General features: G+C 35.1%; 1 protein-coding gene across 1 annotated transcript in view; it reads left to right on the top strand.

The window, feature by feature from the left end:
• Positions 1–19,003, top strand: part of LOC143962680 (dynein axonemal heavy chain 3-like) — a 2,426,925-nt gene that overhangs the window by 410,304 nt on the left and 1,997,618 nt on the right. Inside the window, exons 23-24 of the mRNA XM_077472045.1 lie at positions 9,076–9,234; positions 9,350–9,578. Of these exons, the coding sequence (XP_077328171.1) occupies positions 9,076–9,234; positions 9,350–9,578 (388 nt within the window). The remainder of the gene's footprint in view (positions 1–9,075; positions 9,235–9,349; positions 9,579–19,003) is intronic.

Genomic DNA, 19,003 nt, shown 5'->3' with positions numbered 1-19,003 from the left:
ACACAATGGGACTGGCCTTAAGGAGCAGGGAAAGGACCCAGAGTTGAGAATCCACATACATGCAATCATATGAGAGCATTGAACAAACAAGATATTTTAATGATACAATTGATTGATAGCAGAATGAAGCCAATGCAGTTTAGATGCCAAAGACACTTCCCCTTCATTTAGGGTTTAATGATTTTGACTGTACTTGCATGGAACACGGGAACAAAGGCCACATGACTTGGGCTCCAAGCTCTATCTCTTCTCTAGTGTTAGACATTTTATTATACCAGCATAGCATTGTCTTTATTATTGACAGGTGTGTTTTGTGAGGGTTTTTTTTTTTTTGTATCCCATAGTCTCTTTGTCATGTCAGCTTCTGAATGCATCCAAGGCCCTGACATTAACTAGGTCACTAAAACATATCATTGTGCATTCATGCAGGTTAAATATTCATTTTGCAAGACTATGACTTGTTTCCATTGTGAAACCAGATCTTTTATTTGATGTCAATGCTCATTATCTAGGAATAATTCTTAGGCTTCATAATGGAATGAATCTTAAAGAATTGTGTTTTTTCACATTGACCTCTCAGTTTGATCTAATCCCCTGCCATAGATAGAGTAAAGGAAACCTGTACTAAGAGAACATGTGGTCTGCCATTGCTGACCTCTCCTCCTGAAAATAATGTCTCAGCTGTCATTCTGTCCTGTTTACTTTAACAATTTCTAAGGCACTGACCCGGAATCAGTAAGAAGATCAAGAGTTCTAACTTTGCATGTTCAGGTCATTGGGTATTGAAGCCAGAGACCTCCAAGCAACTTGCATTTTTAGGAGTTCAGCAATGGCTGCCCCATATTTATTTCAGTATGAGTTTCCTTTAAAGGGCGATGTTATTTCCAATATGTTGGACATGAACTGTAATTGCTCTCCTCCAGCTTTTTAGATATGAGGCATTTTCAAAAATGTTCACCTTGGATTTGTAACCTTCTCATTGCTTAAACCTCCTATCCTACAACTGTCTGAATTCTATTTTTACGGTTACCTGTCTCCCTTGTTTCATTTGCTTTGCTCTTTTAAACCTTTTTTGATCCAATATCTCCTTTATTTCATAATTATTCTGTTTTTTACTGATGCATGCAAAAGATATCATACACCAAAGCCATTCTCTTAGAAGCCTTTCTTTATATAGAAAATCTTTGAAGTCTGAAATGTTAAGTAGCTGATGTATTTGTAGTCTATATTGTTGCCTCAGTGAGTTTTTAAAACATTTTTTTAAGAAGTGATTTGCATTTGAAATGTTTTCACCCTATGAATTTTAATTAGTATAAATAAATAGAATTTGTACATAGAGTACCTTTTTTTTTTACTGTACATTTATATGGAAATGTTTATGTGAAGGTTAGGACTGAAAATGTAATTTGATTGCTACCAACAATCTCAAGAAACTATTCTTTATAAATACTTGAAAATATACTTACTGCATATAAATAGCAATAAATAGCTTATTTTATAGAAGTTAGGGTTAACATTATCAATTTTACTTATATAGAGGATGTGCATGGCTAAACTAAAATATTTTGCACTGGTATTCATTTTTTTCGGAAAACTGAACTAAGGATAATTGTGAATTAGGGGTTTATTTTCTAAAGCTAGAGAGTGCAAAATTAGTCACAGTTCTGTATATAAACCAATCAGTTTCCAGGTTTTATTGTCAAAGCTTAATTGAACAAGCTGAAGCTAGAAGCTGCTTGGTTTTTTTGAGAAATATGACTAATTTTGCACTCTCTAGCTCTAGTAAATAAACCCCTTTCTGTCTGCTAATTGCAATTACAGACATTGCTGTCAATTTAGCAAAGAGACACAGATTTAATGGGACAACTGAGATGTTATTGCTGTGCACATTTAAGACTTCCTCTGATAAGGTGTAACATGTTACTAAAGGTGAACTTTTCCTTTAAATTGAAGTTATGTTCCTAGGTTACCAGCTGACTTTTATGGAAATGTTTTTAGACTGCCATCTCAAAGGATGTAAACCCCCTTTGCCAATTGAGCCCAAGCTAATAAATGCGTATCTTTCCTATACATTTTAGGATGCAAACAAATTAAATATCGTACTTTTTGTGTCCACTTTATAGTGTAAAAAAGGCCAGAGAATCAATATATTTGATGAAACTGTTATGTGACATGGATTACATCTGATACACTATACAATGTGCTCACTGAATGATGCTATTCTAGTGATGGTGTTCAGCATTTTTAAAACAGCTGTAGTATATAAATCAGTCAGTACTGCGGTATATATGTGTGGATGTGTGATTGTCCAGGGCAATGTTGCTGAGTTTTTTGTTTTGTTTTTAAGTCTATGGTGGTGGTTTAATTTGATGTGTTTTTTTTTCTATTATTTTATGTTTTCTATTACTGTTTGTGATTTTATAGTAGTTTTCTATTGGTAGGAACCATTTATTTCTTCTAGTTATATAATTGTTATGCCTTGCTGATTCTCTTAAAGGGAACCTGTCACCTCTGGGTGTCTTATCAAAAAAAAAAAGGCCAGCCCTGTAAAAGTAGCTCACTTATACTCACCTTTGCAGCAGCCCATGTTTTGAAACACTACTTCACTACTCCCCAGCCACTTCAGGGTTTCAACCATTCTAGGTGGGTTAAATACCAGTCTTTAATTGACTTATACACCCTGTAGTCAGGTACGAACTGGAGAGAGGAACCACTGTGGGAGGAGTAGTTATTTACACAGCTGGAGTACCTGCAGCTTCTGGGAAGTAGTAAAATGGCAGTATTTCAGGATAAGGGTGGCTGGAAAGGTATTTATAGAGGTGCTTCTTTTACAGCGCTGGCATTTTTAAAAGTAATTAGCAATAAAGGTCTGCACACTACTACTATATACACCATTTAGCAAACAACAACACATATCTTTTTTTAACTTGATTAAACCCACGGTGTATCAGTCTGTTAGTACAATAATTTTAAATATATAAAGAGTAAGCACACCACATAAAAATGCTTTAGCAATAAAGTTGTAATAGGCATATACATACAATTATACAAAAGGTTCGAATATCTAAGTATGTTATATCACATCAAGCATAATACAGCATAGATTTTCACTCCACTATTGAATCACACCAACAAAAATACATGCATGTATATACAGTAGGTACAGTGAGCAATACTTAGAACATATAGCAGCTGATATTCAGAAATACATACTGTTCAGTACCTAAAATAAAGTAATGAAACAAATAGCTGAGTCAGACCCTGGGGAAAAGCGAGAGAAGGAGAACCCCCTTTCTTAAAAAAATCCTACCTCCTTACACAATTTTGTTATGTGGTGTGCTTACTCTATATATTTCATTTTTTTTATAAGTAACCCTGTGGTGATAGGGTAACCTTATATTCAAGGCTTCCAAACAGGCCAGCCTGAAAATAATCAACCTTTTGCAATATCCAATGTAATGAAAAACTCATTATGCTAATTATAGCCATGTCTCCTAGTCTAAGCTCCTCAGGAGCAGTTTTTAAACAGTTTTAATTGTTTTTTTATCTGCACAAGAATGACAGTAAATATATTGATTCTCTGACCTTATTTTATGCTAGAGTGAGCAGGATAAGTATGATATTTAATTTCAACATTCAATGTCTACTGCAACCTAAAATACAGAGACCAGATGGGTATATATTAGGCATGGGCCCACCACCAAAATGTGATTTCGTAATGGAGCTATGGACACTCTAAAATAGTTCACACCCAAGCCAGCTGGTAACCAAGGTACATAAATACCTCAAGTTAGTCCTAGTTAAACAGAACATTAAACTGTATGTTGTTTTATCTCTATTACAAGTGTGAATTCTGGCCTAAAACTCTAAATAACAACACAATTTGGTAATGCTAGCATGAACCTTTACATGCGTGATGTCAATTTTTGTGATATGACCAACTTTATTAAGGTAAAGGGGAAAAGGCAATAACCCTTAAAAAACAAATATACCTTTCAGTTTTTGCTATACTAAGCTAAAATCTGATTTCCTCAGCTACCACACTTTTTTTTCATCATCATTATTATTTTCATGACCTCATTTAATATGCCTATCTTGTTTCAATAACTATTATGAGAACATTATAAATTCCATGGCCAAACAACTATTCTGCCATAAGTTAGACTCATTTACTTCTCTAGAAATGTTCATGCTCCCTGTATCAGGTTTAGAACAGAAGTGTGTGTAACTATATAGTTAGCCCACGACATAAATGAAGCAAAAGGTCTGTTCAGTTTTCCAATAACACTTTTATGACTGGCTCCAAATGTAAAACATAAAATATTGCCAATGATCCAGCTGTTTTATAGTGCAGTTAACAGCAAGATAACTAAACTGGACAAAATGTTCTTGTCTGACATCAATTTATGGACTAATGTGTATTATAACCCAGGAATAAAGACAAAAATGCACAATTAGTGTTGATTCATGAGTCTTATCCTAGAATCCTATTGGATTAATATCCATAAAGGTGCTTGTCGTATGGTATTAATCATGAGTTAGCAGAAGTGTTTAAACCATTTACCTACAAACATTACCCCACATGGAGAGCTTTAGTATAATTGCTATAATTATGCACACCTCTGTACCACCTCAGCTGCTCTCAAACACCATCATTTATGGTAATGCTGCATGGTAATTAGACCACTTCTGCCTGGATTGCACTGTGAATTACCTAGGAAAACTATGCAGAAACTGTAATAGAAGGAAATTATTAGCTGGCACTTCCTCACATTCTATTGCACACAGTGAAAAAATAGTAAATAGGTAATTGGCGTATTAAGGAACTATGAAATCTTATTTCATTTTTACATTTGCCTTATTTTGTAAAATGAAGCAAAAAAAAATCATGAATTAGTTGATTTAAGCCCCATACACACTATCAGATTTTCTTCTGAGCTTTTCCTTCAGATTTACCAAAACCATGTAGTGCAAGGGCCTGCCTGATTGCATACACATTGACCTCATATTATATGGTTTTGGTAAATCTGAAGGAAAAACTCAGCAGAAAATCTGATGTGTATGGGGCTTAAGTATATAGTTAAAAGTTACTGTAAAGCATATACACACACAGTATACATAATATGAGTCACTTTTATATTCTTTATAATCAGCCCTACATAACTTCCATGTTATATTGTATCATATAACACTGTATTTGTATTCTGTTGTATTCTTTATTGCCATCAGTGCCATCAGAATAGTATTTTTACAAGGCATTAGATGTTTTCTTGATAAGTCTAGTAAATTGATTTACATTACAATCTAAGAATTTAAAATCTAATTTGAATATGTTTTTATAGAGTTTATTTATTTTGTCATTTTCTTTTTCAGTCCACTACAGAAACCTAATTTGCATGTTATAAGCTGCATGTTTATCTGTAAGGTGTTGTCTGTTGATATTGAGATTTTTGAGTGTATATGCAAATACATGACAATTGTGGTATATAGTGAATTTGGAATATTCTTCAATTAGAAAATATTAAGATAGATAGATATGACATAATGGCATTTGTCATTATGTGGTTAATTAGCATATTTTTCTCTTCTAGCTTGAGCTGTACTCTGGGAGGTCAGTTTGCTAGTTTCAGTTATTGTAGTTTATAACATAAAGTATCAACGTGGGAAGTGAATCAGCCATGTAGGCAAAATGAGACCCCCATTGAGGGCAGTGCTCTATAATTGTGCTTGTTTGATTGTTCACTCTTATTTATCTTCATTCTTACAGAGAAGGAAGGGAGAAGAGCAGATCAGTTCAGGCAGATGCTTCCTGATTATTTTAGTAGGAATAAATGGGATGGCCAATCAACCTTTTACCCTGGAGTGATTGGTCAGCAGATATTTGGCCCCCCCTTAGAAATAAAATGGTTTCCATTTGTGGATACCTGGCTTGGGCAGCTGTTATGTCATGCCTATTGGGTTTAGGAGCCAGTGTATGGTAATTGTTATTCATATAATACAAATATATATATATATATATATATATATATATATATATATATATATATATATATATATATATATATATTTTTTTTTTTTTTATTTTTTTTTTTGGAGTAGAAAGTTGGTATCTGTCACTTCACTGGGAGTCTCACTCCACCAGACTAACCAGATTGCGTGTTAAGGTTATACTGCATAGGTGGCTATCAGAGCATATTTATGCAGGTACAGATGGTAGTACAAACTTTGAAATTACAGTGGGAGTAATTTATCAAATGATTTTCAAGAGTAAATCATTTTCAAGAGTAATAATTGCCTACATGTATGATTAGTAGTTATTCTTTAAAGTACAGACAATCTAAATCAATTAAATCTACAGACATCCACAATCTAACACTAACCTATCTAACCCTGTAAGGAAGAAATCAGTATGCATACCTTTTTTTAAGCCAATCCAACCTGATCCCACACTGAGCTGTTAAATGCGGTTTCACTGTGGAGGTGGGTGTAGAAGACACAACCAACAATGGAAGCCCCGTAGTAAGTCGATGGGTGACGTCACTCCCCATTCATTTCACATCCGTTGTCGGCTGTGTTCTCTGCAGAGCTTCCCCTGCTGGAGACCGGAACAGTGGCTTCAAAAAGGTATGTATACTAATTTCTTCTTTATAGGGCTAGATAGGTTAAGCTTGTATCATAGATGTCTTTAGATGTAGCGATTTTAGTGTTAGGGTGGACTTATACTTTATTATTGTGGAATGTATGTTCCTTGCTAAAGAACAATATTTTTTATCAGGTCGCTATGGAACTGAGATTAGCTTTGTGCATCTAACATATGTATAGTTTAGTCATGTCATACTAGTCATCATGTGTTTTTATTTTAGTGCCATTTCAGCAATGGGCTGTCTTAAAGTGTTACTAATCCCCTGCATTCACTATATCTGGTCTCCCACAGTACACAGAACATGGAAATACAATTATTTTAGTAAAGTCTTGTGACTTCTATTAGTGTCCATCCGAGCACTGGTTAAAGCTTTTCATTCTCCCCCAACTGTTCAAAGAGGCTGCATGAGCCCTGACTTTCTGTCTGGTCAGTGCTGATTGGCCCAGTGCTGATCACATGCACCCTCCCTAAAACAACAAAAAAAACTCTCTAGCAATACCCACCAAACTGAGCATTATGTGCAGACTGCCCCCAAGGCTCAGTACTATCAGGAGACAAATTGAGGACAATAAAAGAAGGGGAGGCTCAGAGAAGACAGGATCATACAGCCTTTTTACACAATGCTGAGGCTTAACCCCTTAGGTTCCACAGTAAGTATAACAAGCATGCTTTACTGCATATACAGACTGATTGTACTGTTGTGGGTTTAGTAACACTTTAACCTTGGGCCTTATTTATCAAAGACTGAAGTAGGAGTTGTTCATGTTGCCTCAGAGTGGCAGTAACATCTAAATCTTGAGAGTGAAACCCTGGCTGCTTTAGGGTAACATGTACTTTTTTTTTTCATTCAGTCACAAGTCTAATGTTCACTTTTGACTATTTGGCAGCATTGGGGTTGATTTACTAAAACTAGAGAGTGCAAAATCTGGTGCAGCTCTGCAAAGAAACCAATCAGCTTCTGAATTTGTTTGTCAAAGCCTAATGAAAGAAGCTGAAGTTAGAAGCTGTTTGGCTACCATGCATCGCTGCACCAGATTTTGCACTCTCCAGTTTTAGTAAGTCAACCCCATTGTCTATATTTAGATGCATTTATTCTATGCTGGATTTTTTTATATATTATGTACAGTTAGAGTTTTCTGCCTTGTTCACATGGGTGAACTTAAGTGTCCATCTGTGTGAGGGCCATATTTACCTGCACAGGATGCACATTTGTTACTTGCATCTGCGTGCAGGCAGTCTGATCCATGTCAGTTGCGATAAGGCAGCTGCAAGGACACAGCCCCTGCTCCCAATGTGACATCCATGTGGGTGTGGGAGCATGTCCCCAAACACAGAGAGTGTGAATTTTTTTGTTTTCGGCTTCATTTTGCTCAGCTGAAGAACATAAATTATTAAAAAACGTGAATGAATATACTGATAGATCTTGGTTAAAATAGCCAAGAATAAGTGAATTCTTGCAAAAGAAGTTAATCGTGACTTTTTTTTTCTGCCGATTGGAAACCAATGTTCAACCAAGCAAATCGTATTTCTACAATAAAATGTTATATATTTCCCTAAATGTTGCTTATTTGACACACTATCACATTTTCTGTAAAAATGTGTGTTTGAAGCCTGCTATAATGTAATTTAATGTAGCATTTTCTGTGCTTTTATTGTCTATAATTTATGTTCATAATAATGCCGTTCACTGCTCTGGGTCACTTATATTCAGAAATTGTGACTTCCTTACATGACCCAGGTTACAGTTTCTATTGTGTATATGCTAGTAATCTGTAATTGGAGAAACTGTTAAACACCTAAAATAATTGAAGTATGTGGATGGTAGTGGATGCAAACATTTCCTGATTAATTTCTCCTATGTTTTCCATTGTCTCTGTGTACTAGGCATATCTTGGTGGAACAATAGATCGTATTTTTTACAGGTGTTTATTCTTGTCTTTGCATTAGTCTTATGTTGTTTCTACTGCCATCATTAAAGGCCACAGAGACCTCTTAATGAGTTCTCTCATTTCCCAGGAAAGAAAAGAAATAAGCTGTGTTGATTTATTGAACTGGTTTGAGCAAATAATAGAATGGGATCAATCCAGCATTGTGTGTTAATAACACTTAACAAACCTCAGTCATAATTAGATGGACGAAGGAGTTTCCTGGTCCATTGCAGTGAAAAATAAAAACCCCTTACCAAAGTGTCTTGAAGAATAATGCATTCAACCTAAGAAGAATTACTGACCAGCTCTTTCTTTTTATTTGGAGCTTATAAAGCAGCTGTGTTTTTGTAAAAAGCCATGAATGTGGCAGTCATAGTTAAAGGTATGGAGGGAAAAAAACAACATCCCTTGTTTTGTAATAAGGAGATTTTCAATTTGAAAGAGAGAGGGCCTGTTGTTTGAAGTATGGTTATTACATTCAGTATACTCTATCTCGCCCACCAGGAGGCTAATAATGAGGGAGTCTGTGGAGGTGGCCAACGCCATGAGGGTTATCTCGCAGCCCCAGATGCTGGATAAGTTGAAGGAGGCTGAATTGGTGTTGGATGACATTCAGAAAGGCCTGAATGATTATTTGGAGAAGAAAAGGCTATTCTTTCCAAGGTAAACAGTACATTTATTTTGTCAGCTGTGCGTGTTTGTCTAAAATATGCTTGTTTGAATGTCACTGATGTTGCTTTTTCCTTTTGTTTTACTGTTTCCTGTAAACTCGTGTCAGGTTTTTCTTTTTATCCAATGATGAGCTGATAGAAATCCTTTCGGAGACAAAAGATCCACTTAGAGTTCAGCCACACCTTAAGAAATGCTTTGAAGGCATTGCAAAACTCACGTTTAATCCCAATAAGGAAATCACTCACATGGAGTCAACGGAGAATGAAAAAGTGGAGCTCGTGATGAGAATAATTCCAGAACATGCCAAGGGGCTAGTTGAGAAATGGCTTCATGAGGTGAATAGATTAAGTCTTTGTTTTGGTGTTATTTGAATTTAACATAACCTTTTCTATGAGTTGATTACCACTAGTTTTTTGACCAGTAGTTGTGCCATGATATCTTGTTATAATTAGTTATATAATCTGTTGAAATGCCATACAGTTTGGATATAATAATACCAATCTACAGTGTATGAGTACCTTGGAAAAGGCTAATACAGATTTATTAGTAGCAGAACTTGGTATCACAAGAGATAGGTATGGAGTATTTCTCACAGCTTTACGGTATGTGGGAGGATTGCAGAAAGTCTGAAAACATTGCAATGTGACTGGAGTGAGTGGATGTTACAGTAATGTGCAGAATCCCCTGGCATTAAATGATATTGCATGATATCACTGAGACAAATATGATGATGTCATCATTGCACTACTGTGATATCATTGTGGAACTGAAGCCTTTGTTTGCAAATCATGTATATATTTTGAAAACAGTTGAAAGGAGTATTACAGTACAGATTTTGTTTGATTATTAGATTATTACAGTAAAAATCAATATATATAATTACAACAGAAACATTTGTAGTTTAAGTGATATCCTTTATTGGCTAAATGTATTTTTACTGTACATATAAATGGCAATGGCAATGAAAAAAAACATCTTATAGTGACTGAATATTTGACTAATACATAGACCAGCTACAATTCCTGAAGTATAAGAACACGATTAGGCAATCAGGGTAGGATCTGAGTGGAATATTGAATCTTCTTCAAGCTAGTCTTTGCTGTCTCCCAACAAAATATTACACTCTACTGTAACCATAATATAACCATAATGTTACCATGCATTGATCCAAATTCAACCAATTCCGCAGGGACCATCCACATTTTGATCAGTGTATGGCCTTCCATGCTTGACAGAAAAAAATCATTTGAACAACTGTTTGAAGAGAATTTCTGGAAAACGTTTGTTGATGAGTGACTGTAGTCAATCAACTTTAGCCAATGATCAGTGTATTCTGATAACAGTTGCTTCCAATGTCAGAATGCAATGCTTCTGGGGGGGCGGGGGGGGGATTCCTCCATCCACCTAGCTTATGTGGATTGAGAAATATGGCTGAAAAAAATAATTATCTATGGCTAGTTTTATTCTTTTCATTAAACTATAAATACAGTGATCTTAGGAACATACGTTTTTATTAGATGGGATTTATGGATTTTTTTTTTTGCTGCTGTGATCCTTGCTGAATGATTGCTGGGAAGATAGTATGTAGCCTTCTTCATTCAGTTTTTTTACTGTGGTCATTTTTTTATTCTGAAGAGCAGTCAAATCAATCACTGGCTTTAAATATTGGGTCTGATAAGTATGGTCCTGCTTGCCAGATATTTGAAACTAATCACTGATTAGCACAGATTGATAACATTAACAAACAATTTTTCATGTAAAAATATGCTGGTAGTGTTGCTTAGTGAGTGTGTATATGATGTCATCAGCGCTATTATCTGCATATAGTTACAGTATGAAGGGCTTCCCGTACTTCAACGAAAGACACCATTTCTTTATTCACATTTACATATGTGGTGTCTGATCTCACCCTAAGTCACCATCAACAAAAAAAAATCTAAAATGTTTTATCAGTTAAATCATTTGATTTATTTTAGCTCATGTTTCGTTTGAAAGAAGATCATAATGATTTTATAATGATCTAGAGACAGTGCATATGGTTTCTGAATTGCATATTACATATTATTGATAATTACCTTTTAAAACCAAGGTTGTTCAATACTAAATCAGTAAACATCGTTTTATTAAGCAAAAGGACCTGCACCCAAGCTTACTTTAAAGGCGCTGTCTATGTCTTATGGTTCACAATTGCTAAGAAGTGTATACACAGCTTTAATCCAAGTCAAAGTCTTCTTTACAAATATTGAGACATTTCATAAAATGTATTAAAAGATGTTAAACATTCCCTTGATTTTACTTTGCTTTAAATCCCTGTTTCAGTTTTATCTAGTGTAAGCTTGTTAAAAGAAGTGGCATTGCTATGTAATAGTTCACAACCCAAGGGCTTAACTGGACCTTTGTTGTTATAAGAAATACTGTATTTTTTACTGCAAGAAACAGGTCCCAGCATGCAGGTGCAGTAGCATCCCCGGGAGGACTCCCCTTCAGCAGGCCAGGTCTGGGAAGAAAAAGGACCCAATCCTGATGTGTTGCTGCATCTATTTGCTGTGGTCTGCAGTTAAAGTGTTTGCTGGCATTTGTTTTCTGCTGCCATGCAAAAATGTGCTACTGATATTCATGTCATCATTATTTTGGAGCATTAGTTAAATTGTGTGATAGACAGGCTGATTTGTATACATTTTTCCTATATTTACAGTAGCTATATAGGAACTGACAGTCTCCCTCTGTTTGCCTGCATTCAAAGTGCAAGCTATTCAATGTAAAATCATGACTGACACAATCTCTGTATGATAGAATTGGCACTGACAGTCACAGGGTTTATATTAAATTGTCGGTTCATTGTCAATCTTTTGGTCTTTCTAGTAGAAGATGCGTTTATTCATCTGTGTCATATCATGTATTTGTTAGATTCTGCAAGCACACAGGGGCTTCTAGCTATATATGATGTTTAGGGCTATTTCTTTTTTTTAAATGCCCATTTTACTTGACTTCTGATTTTGGCCTTTGGCCTTCGTAAATCAAAATGTTAACATGTATAATATATTCATATTTTTCATTTTTTTTAAACATTTAAAACGCTCAAAGTGAATGCAATAATAGAATAACAAATTGCAGTGTATGTAAACCCTAACATTGAACACCTTCTATTTTCTCTATTTTTTTATTTTAAATATACAATATAAAGTATTTGCTATATCAGCTTGATAAGTGCAAAAAATAGCAGCTGAACCTGCCAGATTTCCAATTTTACTAACTTACTTACCAACTCACTAACTTTCTGTGATCTCCTCCGTTGCTGCACTTAAATCTCAAGCAGTCTTATAAAACCTGCCCCATTCACCTCTTTAAACTACAGAACGTCTACCTGTTATGACAATGAGAAGAGAGTTTGGGTGCTCTGTAGTTCATTATAGGTGAGCAGCCTAGGTGACAAAGCTGTTCCTCCATAGATACTGTACAGAGAGTAAGCAATGTCATCCCAGTTCAGAAAGTGTGTCAATGGCAAGATCACCAGTGCAATAAAAAAAAATTGTATGCAGTTACTACATTTCAAGACTGTATCATTGCAAATTTTTTGTTTTTGTTCTTGGGTTTAGATACATTTTAAAAAACAGAAATTGAATTTAATAGAAAAAATGTCAGTCTATCCTGTATAACAGTATCCTGTTCTTCTTTATGCAATACATTCTTCGACAGTGAGGTAAAAGTGGAATTAAAGGGTAAGTAAGGACAAAAAAGCAAGGTAAATATTGGACTCCATATGCGTGTTCAGTACATCAAAAATTGTAGACCTTTCTGTCATTAGGCACTTAGCGATATTTTCAGTTAGCCTCTTTGCTGCATGATTTAATGTCGGACCATCAGTTTTCTCCATTTATTTGTGTTATGATTTCTATAGCCTGTTTTTATGTAGAATGAAAGAGAAATGAGCATGTTTATAGAACTTCAGCCACAATTAGTATGGATGCTGTGGTATCTGTGTTGTTGTGTCCATTATGAAATGACCAGCTTGACTCTTACATGTAGAGAATGCATGTCCCGTAATAAATATTGAAAGGGAAAGTATTTCTGTCCTAGGTCTGTGTCAAGAGGGGTCTTATGTTTTTGTTTCAGAAGTTGTTCCAGATGTCCCGTTAAGTTCCATGTGTTTGGGTTGGTGGTTCTGCTGTTAAACCAGGCCGGTTTGATTAAAACTGTCTAATACTTGGTTTCCTTCAAGAGCCATGGCATACCTTGGTGCATGTTAGTGTTGTTGTCCTGTCAGTTTAGCTTGTCCTTGGTGTTGTGAAACTTTTAGTGGAGAAAGTTGTTCTATTGTGATGTTTGTGTCTTAAAAAATAACTCCTTTGACAGTTGCAGCACTGTTAATTCCCGATGTTACTGTTTCAGTGTGCATCTTGTCATTGAAATATAGTTTAAAATGTTCAGTAATGTAGCATGAAATTATTGGTTAGTTTGGGAATGGATGTGAAATCATGTGAAGAAAATAAGTATTGCATCCGATCGAGATAAATTCACTGTGGTGTTTTATGGCTTTTTATTCCTATGTGATAGTAATAATGTCTCATGTAGGGATGGAAGCCATGAAATACATTGTGAAAAGTCATCATCTAGAATGGGGGCCATAAGCATGGAAAATGCAATGGCCACGGAGCTAATAGGCACAAACAGAGTTCAGCCAACATCTCAACATTCTGTGCTCTAACTTATTTTGTTTACACTATGGAAGTTTGAGCACAGTCTATCTACTAAGTCAGAAGTTAGCAGTTACAGTGCAAATTGTATTGGTATAAAACTGTGATTTTTACTCAGAAAGAATGCATTTATTTGTTACAGTCAGAGGACTTTGCAATGGTGTGAGGTTGGTTCTCACTGATGTTTTCTGCACATGAGAGCATAGTCATAGCAGGATTCCTTCCTGATTATTACTAGTTGCTAGAAATATAACATTCTTTGATTGGTTGGCTTAAGTTTTGGACACAGCAAATACATTAGAAGGTCTTTGTGGCATGAAGTATTGTACATACTACTTTCCAATAGAAAGTATAATACAAATCCGATTTCTATATATTTTCTTTTCTATCTTAAAAGCAATAAAGTGCACTTATTAATGTTTATATTTTTTGCGTGTATGAACAATATGAAAATAAAATATATAAATATACTAGATTGACTCTGCTTTCCTTACTTTGTGCTATTGATATATTACATAGGTACTAAAAATACGATGAATACTATGGTTTAATACCTCTTTTATTCCGCACAATTAACCCTGGGTAGTACAGAAAAATTCACCTGACACATTATAAAGGGTCACATATTAGCTATAGATAAGGCTAATCAGTGGGTTAAATTAATGATTACTTTCTAGACATACTGTAACTATCACTTTAATACACCAATCAATAAAAAATTATACTTTTTGGATGTATTTGGAATATTACACTTTTTTTGTGATAACACCATTATTGTTGTTACCAGTTGCATTTTTTTTTCATCCCTCTCCTTCTTCTATTTTGTGTTTATCTCAGTTAAGTGGTTATCTCAGTTAGATATCTACAGTCAAGGACCTCTGTACTTTTTTCGCTGACCAGAGATTCTAAACCTGCACAATAAAATCATGTTACCGTATATATTTACTTTGAAATTCTACAGTGGACTAGAGTGTACTACACATCCGCTGTTCTTGGGGATAGATAAAAACAGACTATATATCCAAAGGCCATATTTGATTCTTAAGCCTTGTTCACACTGTTGCATGGCTGCGTTCTGTGGGTAGGACAGCCCATTCATTTCCATAGGTTGCCCTACCTGTAGAAATGTGCAGAAAGAAGCCAGCACCTGGTTTTTGACAATCACCCTGCATGGAATCGCATTGGTGCTGCTGTACTAGCAGTTTATCATGTGCACAAACAAGGGTGTTTTGTTGATGTGTGAGGTGTCATAAAGATTTAAAGGTGTGCATGTGCATGATTGTCTGCTCATTCCCAGAATGCAATAGTATGAACTTAGTCTTAATAGCAGGATATCCTATAAATGTTGACTTAATAAAAATACTATATGTATAGCCAATGAACATGTTCTATCCTTGCAATTAAGGAACAATTAATTTAGAGCACATTGCTCAACACTTTTGAAATGTGTATTTCTTTGTGAATTTATTTTATTATATCATGCTGACCACTCAGATTAGATATGGCACAACATCAAACGCTTGCATTACATTGTGAGAATTATGATTATACATGCTTGGTTATGGTTTGTCAATGAAGAGTTGTGACCATACAGACAAACAAAAATCCAAACCTCTTTACAAAATGTACCGAAAAATAAATGGAAATACAAAAAAAGTAGGTTTAATTTAAAGAAGGAGATACTTTTGTTTTTAAAACTTTAAGTAACTGTTAGTAGAAAGGTCCTACCATAAATAAATTCACTGCATGCCATCTATTCCATGGCAAAGTGTCTGTGTGTGTGCATTTACCCTATCTCGATTTGCAATGCATTAATATGTGTATGTGTTTTCTATAGCATGTTAGGCTCATTCATTCTATATAATATCATGTGAAAAAATAAGTATACCCCATGGAAACTGTTGACTTTTATTAAACATATTTTAACACATTTTAGATATTAAACAATGTCTATAGATAAATGTGTTATATTTGAGTAGGAACAAAAGAATAATTTGTCTTTGCAATCATTTATTCAACAAAGTGAATGTAAAAGTGTACTGTGGAAAAAATGTAGTTGCTCGATTCAAAATCCACTTAAATTTTTTTAATGGGAATCAGATCAGGGCTTTGACTTGACCAGTCCTTAATCTCTTACTTTTGATGCTTTCCCTGCTAGACTTACTAGAGTGTTTTTAATAAATATCACATTGAAAAAATAATTTCAGGTTTAAATTCCGCTTTTGTACAGATGACTCTTGCAAGCACACTGTGATACAAAGCTGAATGTTTAGTTGACTTTTCCAAGCCAAAACATTTCCACCATCATGCTTCACAATTGTTATAAGGTTATTCTCCTGAAATGCTGTCTTCAGTTTGTGGCAAACATGTCTACTGATACAGTGAACAAACAAATCTTTAATTGATCAGCCTTAAGGCGGTTGTAAACCCTTACATATACCCAGTGAAGTGACTAGCCTCAGGGTTTACAGAGATTAAATAAAACCCCCTTCATAGGTTGTACCTGCTGATCTGTAACCCTCCCTTCTCTACAGCCATTCAAAGTACATACATCAACATCAAAGGCAATTTCTCTGATTCAGAAGGCAGGGGTACAGATCTAACATCACACACTGCACAGCATATAGTAGGGAGCAGAGTGTAATCTGAGACACAAGTGGAGGGAATGGACACACCCTTCTCTACATGGTCTCATAGGTAAACATGCACTGAGACTGTCAATCACCTTGTGTGTGCTGTCAGAAATGACTCATGCAGATAGCAGAGGGAAGGGAGAGCAGACATGAATCACACTTGGTACTTTGGATTGAGGCAAGTACGCACACTAGAAAGGTTATGCATTGTTCATTTTTAATTTCAGAGGTTTATAACCACTTTAAACACATTATTCCAGAAGGTCTGCTCTTTGCCTATACATTCATTTTCAAACTGTCGACTTTTTGCAATGTCCTTTTGGAAAACGTTTTTTAAAACACCTCTCATGCAGATTCAGTTAGTGAAAACCCTTCTTGATTGTAAATGCGTGCACATTGATCCCAACTGTTGCAACAGTAAAATGAACACTTCAAAATAAAATGTTACGGTTTCTGGAAACTTCTTTTAGCATATAACAGTCAGCTCTTGGATTGAATTAGCTGGTCTAGACAAATTTAGTAGTCATTTGAAATCTATGCAACTTGTAGAATATATTTCTTACAGTGAATGACTGATTTATTTCAGATCATTTGGTGATCTTTTTGAAATCCATCGGCATACTCACAGGCACCCACAACCTTCTTTATGAGGGCCTTGGAGAGCTCTATTGATGCTGACATGATGACGCCACATGTTAATAGCAAAGAGAACACTAAACCCTAGATATCTGAGGTTTAAATAAGACAGGTTTCACCTGCACACTCCTCAAGAAGGTTCTAATTATTGACACTTGCCTGGAACACTGCATTCTAATTTCAAGTATTTTAAGTGGTTGTAAATGCAGAGGGGTTCTTACTTTTTCCATGTGACAAATCTGCATTTTCGTGAATTTAAAATTTTGAAAATGAATGCGCCACATCAATTTTTTTTGTTATTCAAGCAAATCACCTTTATCTGTAGGCCTTATTTGAATCAAAAACAAAATAATTTCCCTGCTTAAATGTGAATGTTTAAAAAATAAAGCATTTCCATGGGGTGTACTTACATTTTCATATGACTGAATATTTAAACAAAAAGACATCAGATGCACATTACTAAACCTATCAGTTCAGTTGCAAGCTGTGAGTTCCATCTTGATATAATTTTTCATCATATTCTAGCTGATGGAACTTACCATAAATCTTAAGAAGGGTTGTGATAGGTGCTTATTCTGTTGTCCAACAGCTGAGACACCCAGTAACAACAGAAAGATTTTTTTGGGGGGAACGACAAAAGGAAATTATACATGGAACATCATAACCATGATTCACCTATAAGTCACCCAACAGAATGATGGACTGTCTTGATACCAAATTTATATAAAATACAAATATTTATTATTGATTATAAAAAGTTTTTTTTACCAAAGTAAAAGGGGGGGGGGGGAAAGAAGAAAGGGGTTTTATACATGCATAAATAAATACATATATATTATAGCTATAACATAGACAAGGTTTGTTACAACAGTATTTTGTGTCCAATACGGTCGTTGGTTTCTCTACTAGTTTCGCGACTACTCTGTCGCTTCTTCAGGAGACCTTGTTTGTCTAGAATAAAATTTATCACTAGTTATTCAACGATAAAATAGATACAACACATATTTTTCAGGGTATTTGATGTATTTTTTTACACAAAAGGGTAGGGGTTTTTTACAAACACCAAATGTGCAGCTCACCACCGTATGGATAACTCAGGACATCTGGAATTCGAGTAGTCCATGCCAAGCCAGGCAATGACCACCCTTTGGGGCGGACACGGGAGGTTTTAAAGTCAGCTACAAAACAATAATCAAGAGTGTCTAAGCGTTAAATATGTATATATATATATATATATATATATGTAAATAAATTGCATAGCTGAGGCATAATTGTTTGTGTCACATTATAAATGTAAAAACTACATACCCGTATAGCCAAATGCCTTAAAGATGATGCAGCATAGGTAAATATTGCGCAATATTTACCTATGCTGCATCATCTTTAAGGCATTTGGCTATACGGGTATGTAGTTTTTACATTTATAATGTGACACAAACAATTATGCCTCAGCTATGCAATTTATTTACATATATATATATATATATACATATTTAACGCTTAGACACTCTTGATTATTGTTTTGTAGCTGACTTTAAAACCTCCCGTGTCAGCCCCAAAGGGTGGTCATTGCCTGGCTTGGCATGGACTACTCGAATTCCAGATGTCCTGAGTTATCCATACGGTGGTGAGCTGCACATTTGGTGTTTGTAAAAAACCCCTACCCTTTTGTGTAAAAAAATACATCAAATACCCTGAAAAATATGTGTTGTATCTATTTTATCGTTGAATAACTAGTGATAAATTTTATTCTAGACAAACAAGGTCTCCTGAAGAAGCGACAGAGTAGTCGCGAAA

Source organism: Lithobates pipiens, unplaced genomic scaffold, assembly GCF_037356315.1.
Source record: "Lithobates pipiens isolate NorthernLeopardFrog02 unplaced genomic scaffold, aLitPip1_a1.2 Scaffold_8, whole genome shotgun sequence".
Classification (NCBI taxonomy): domain Eukaryota; kingdom Metazoa; phylum Chordata; class Amphibia; order Anura; family Ranidae; genus Lithobates; species Lithobates pipiens.
Note: the sequence above shows the minus strand (reverse complement) of the source record. Positions and strands in the feature narration are given on the sequence as shown.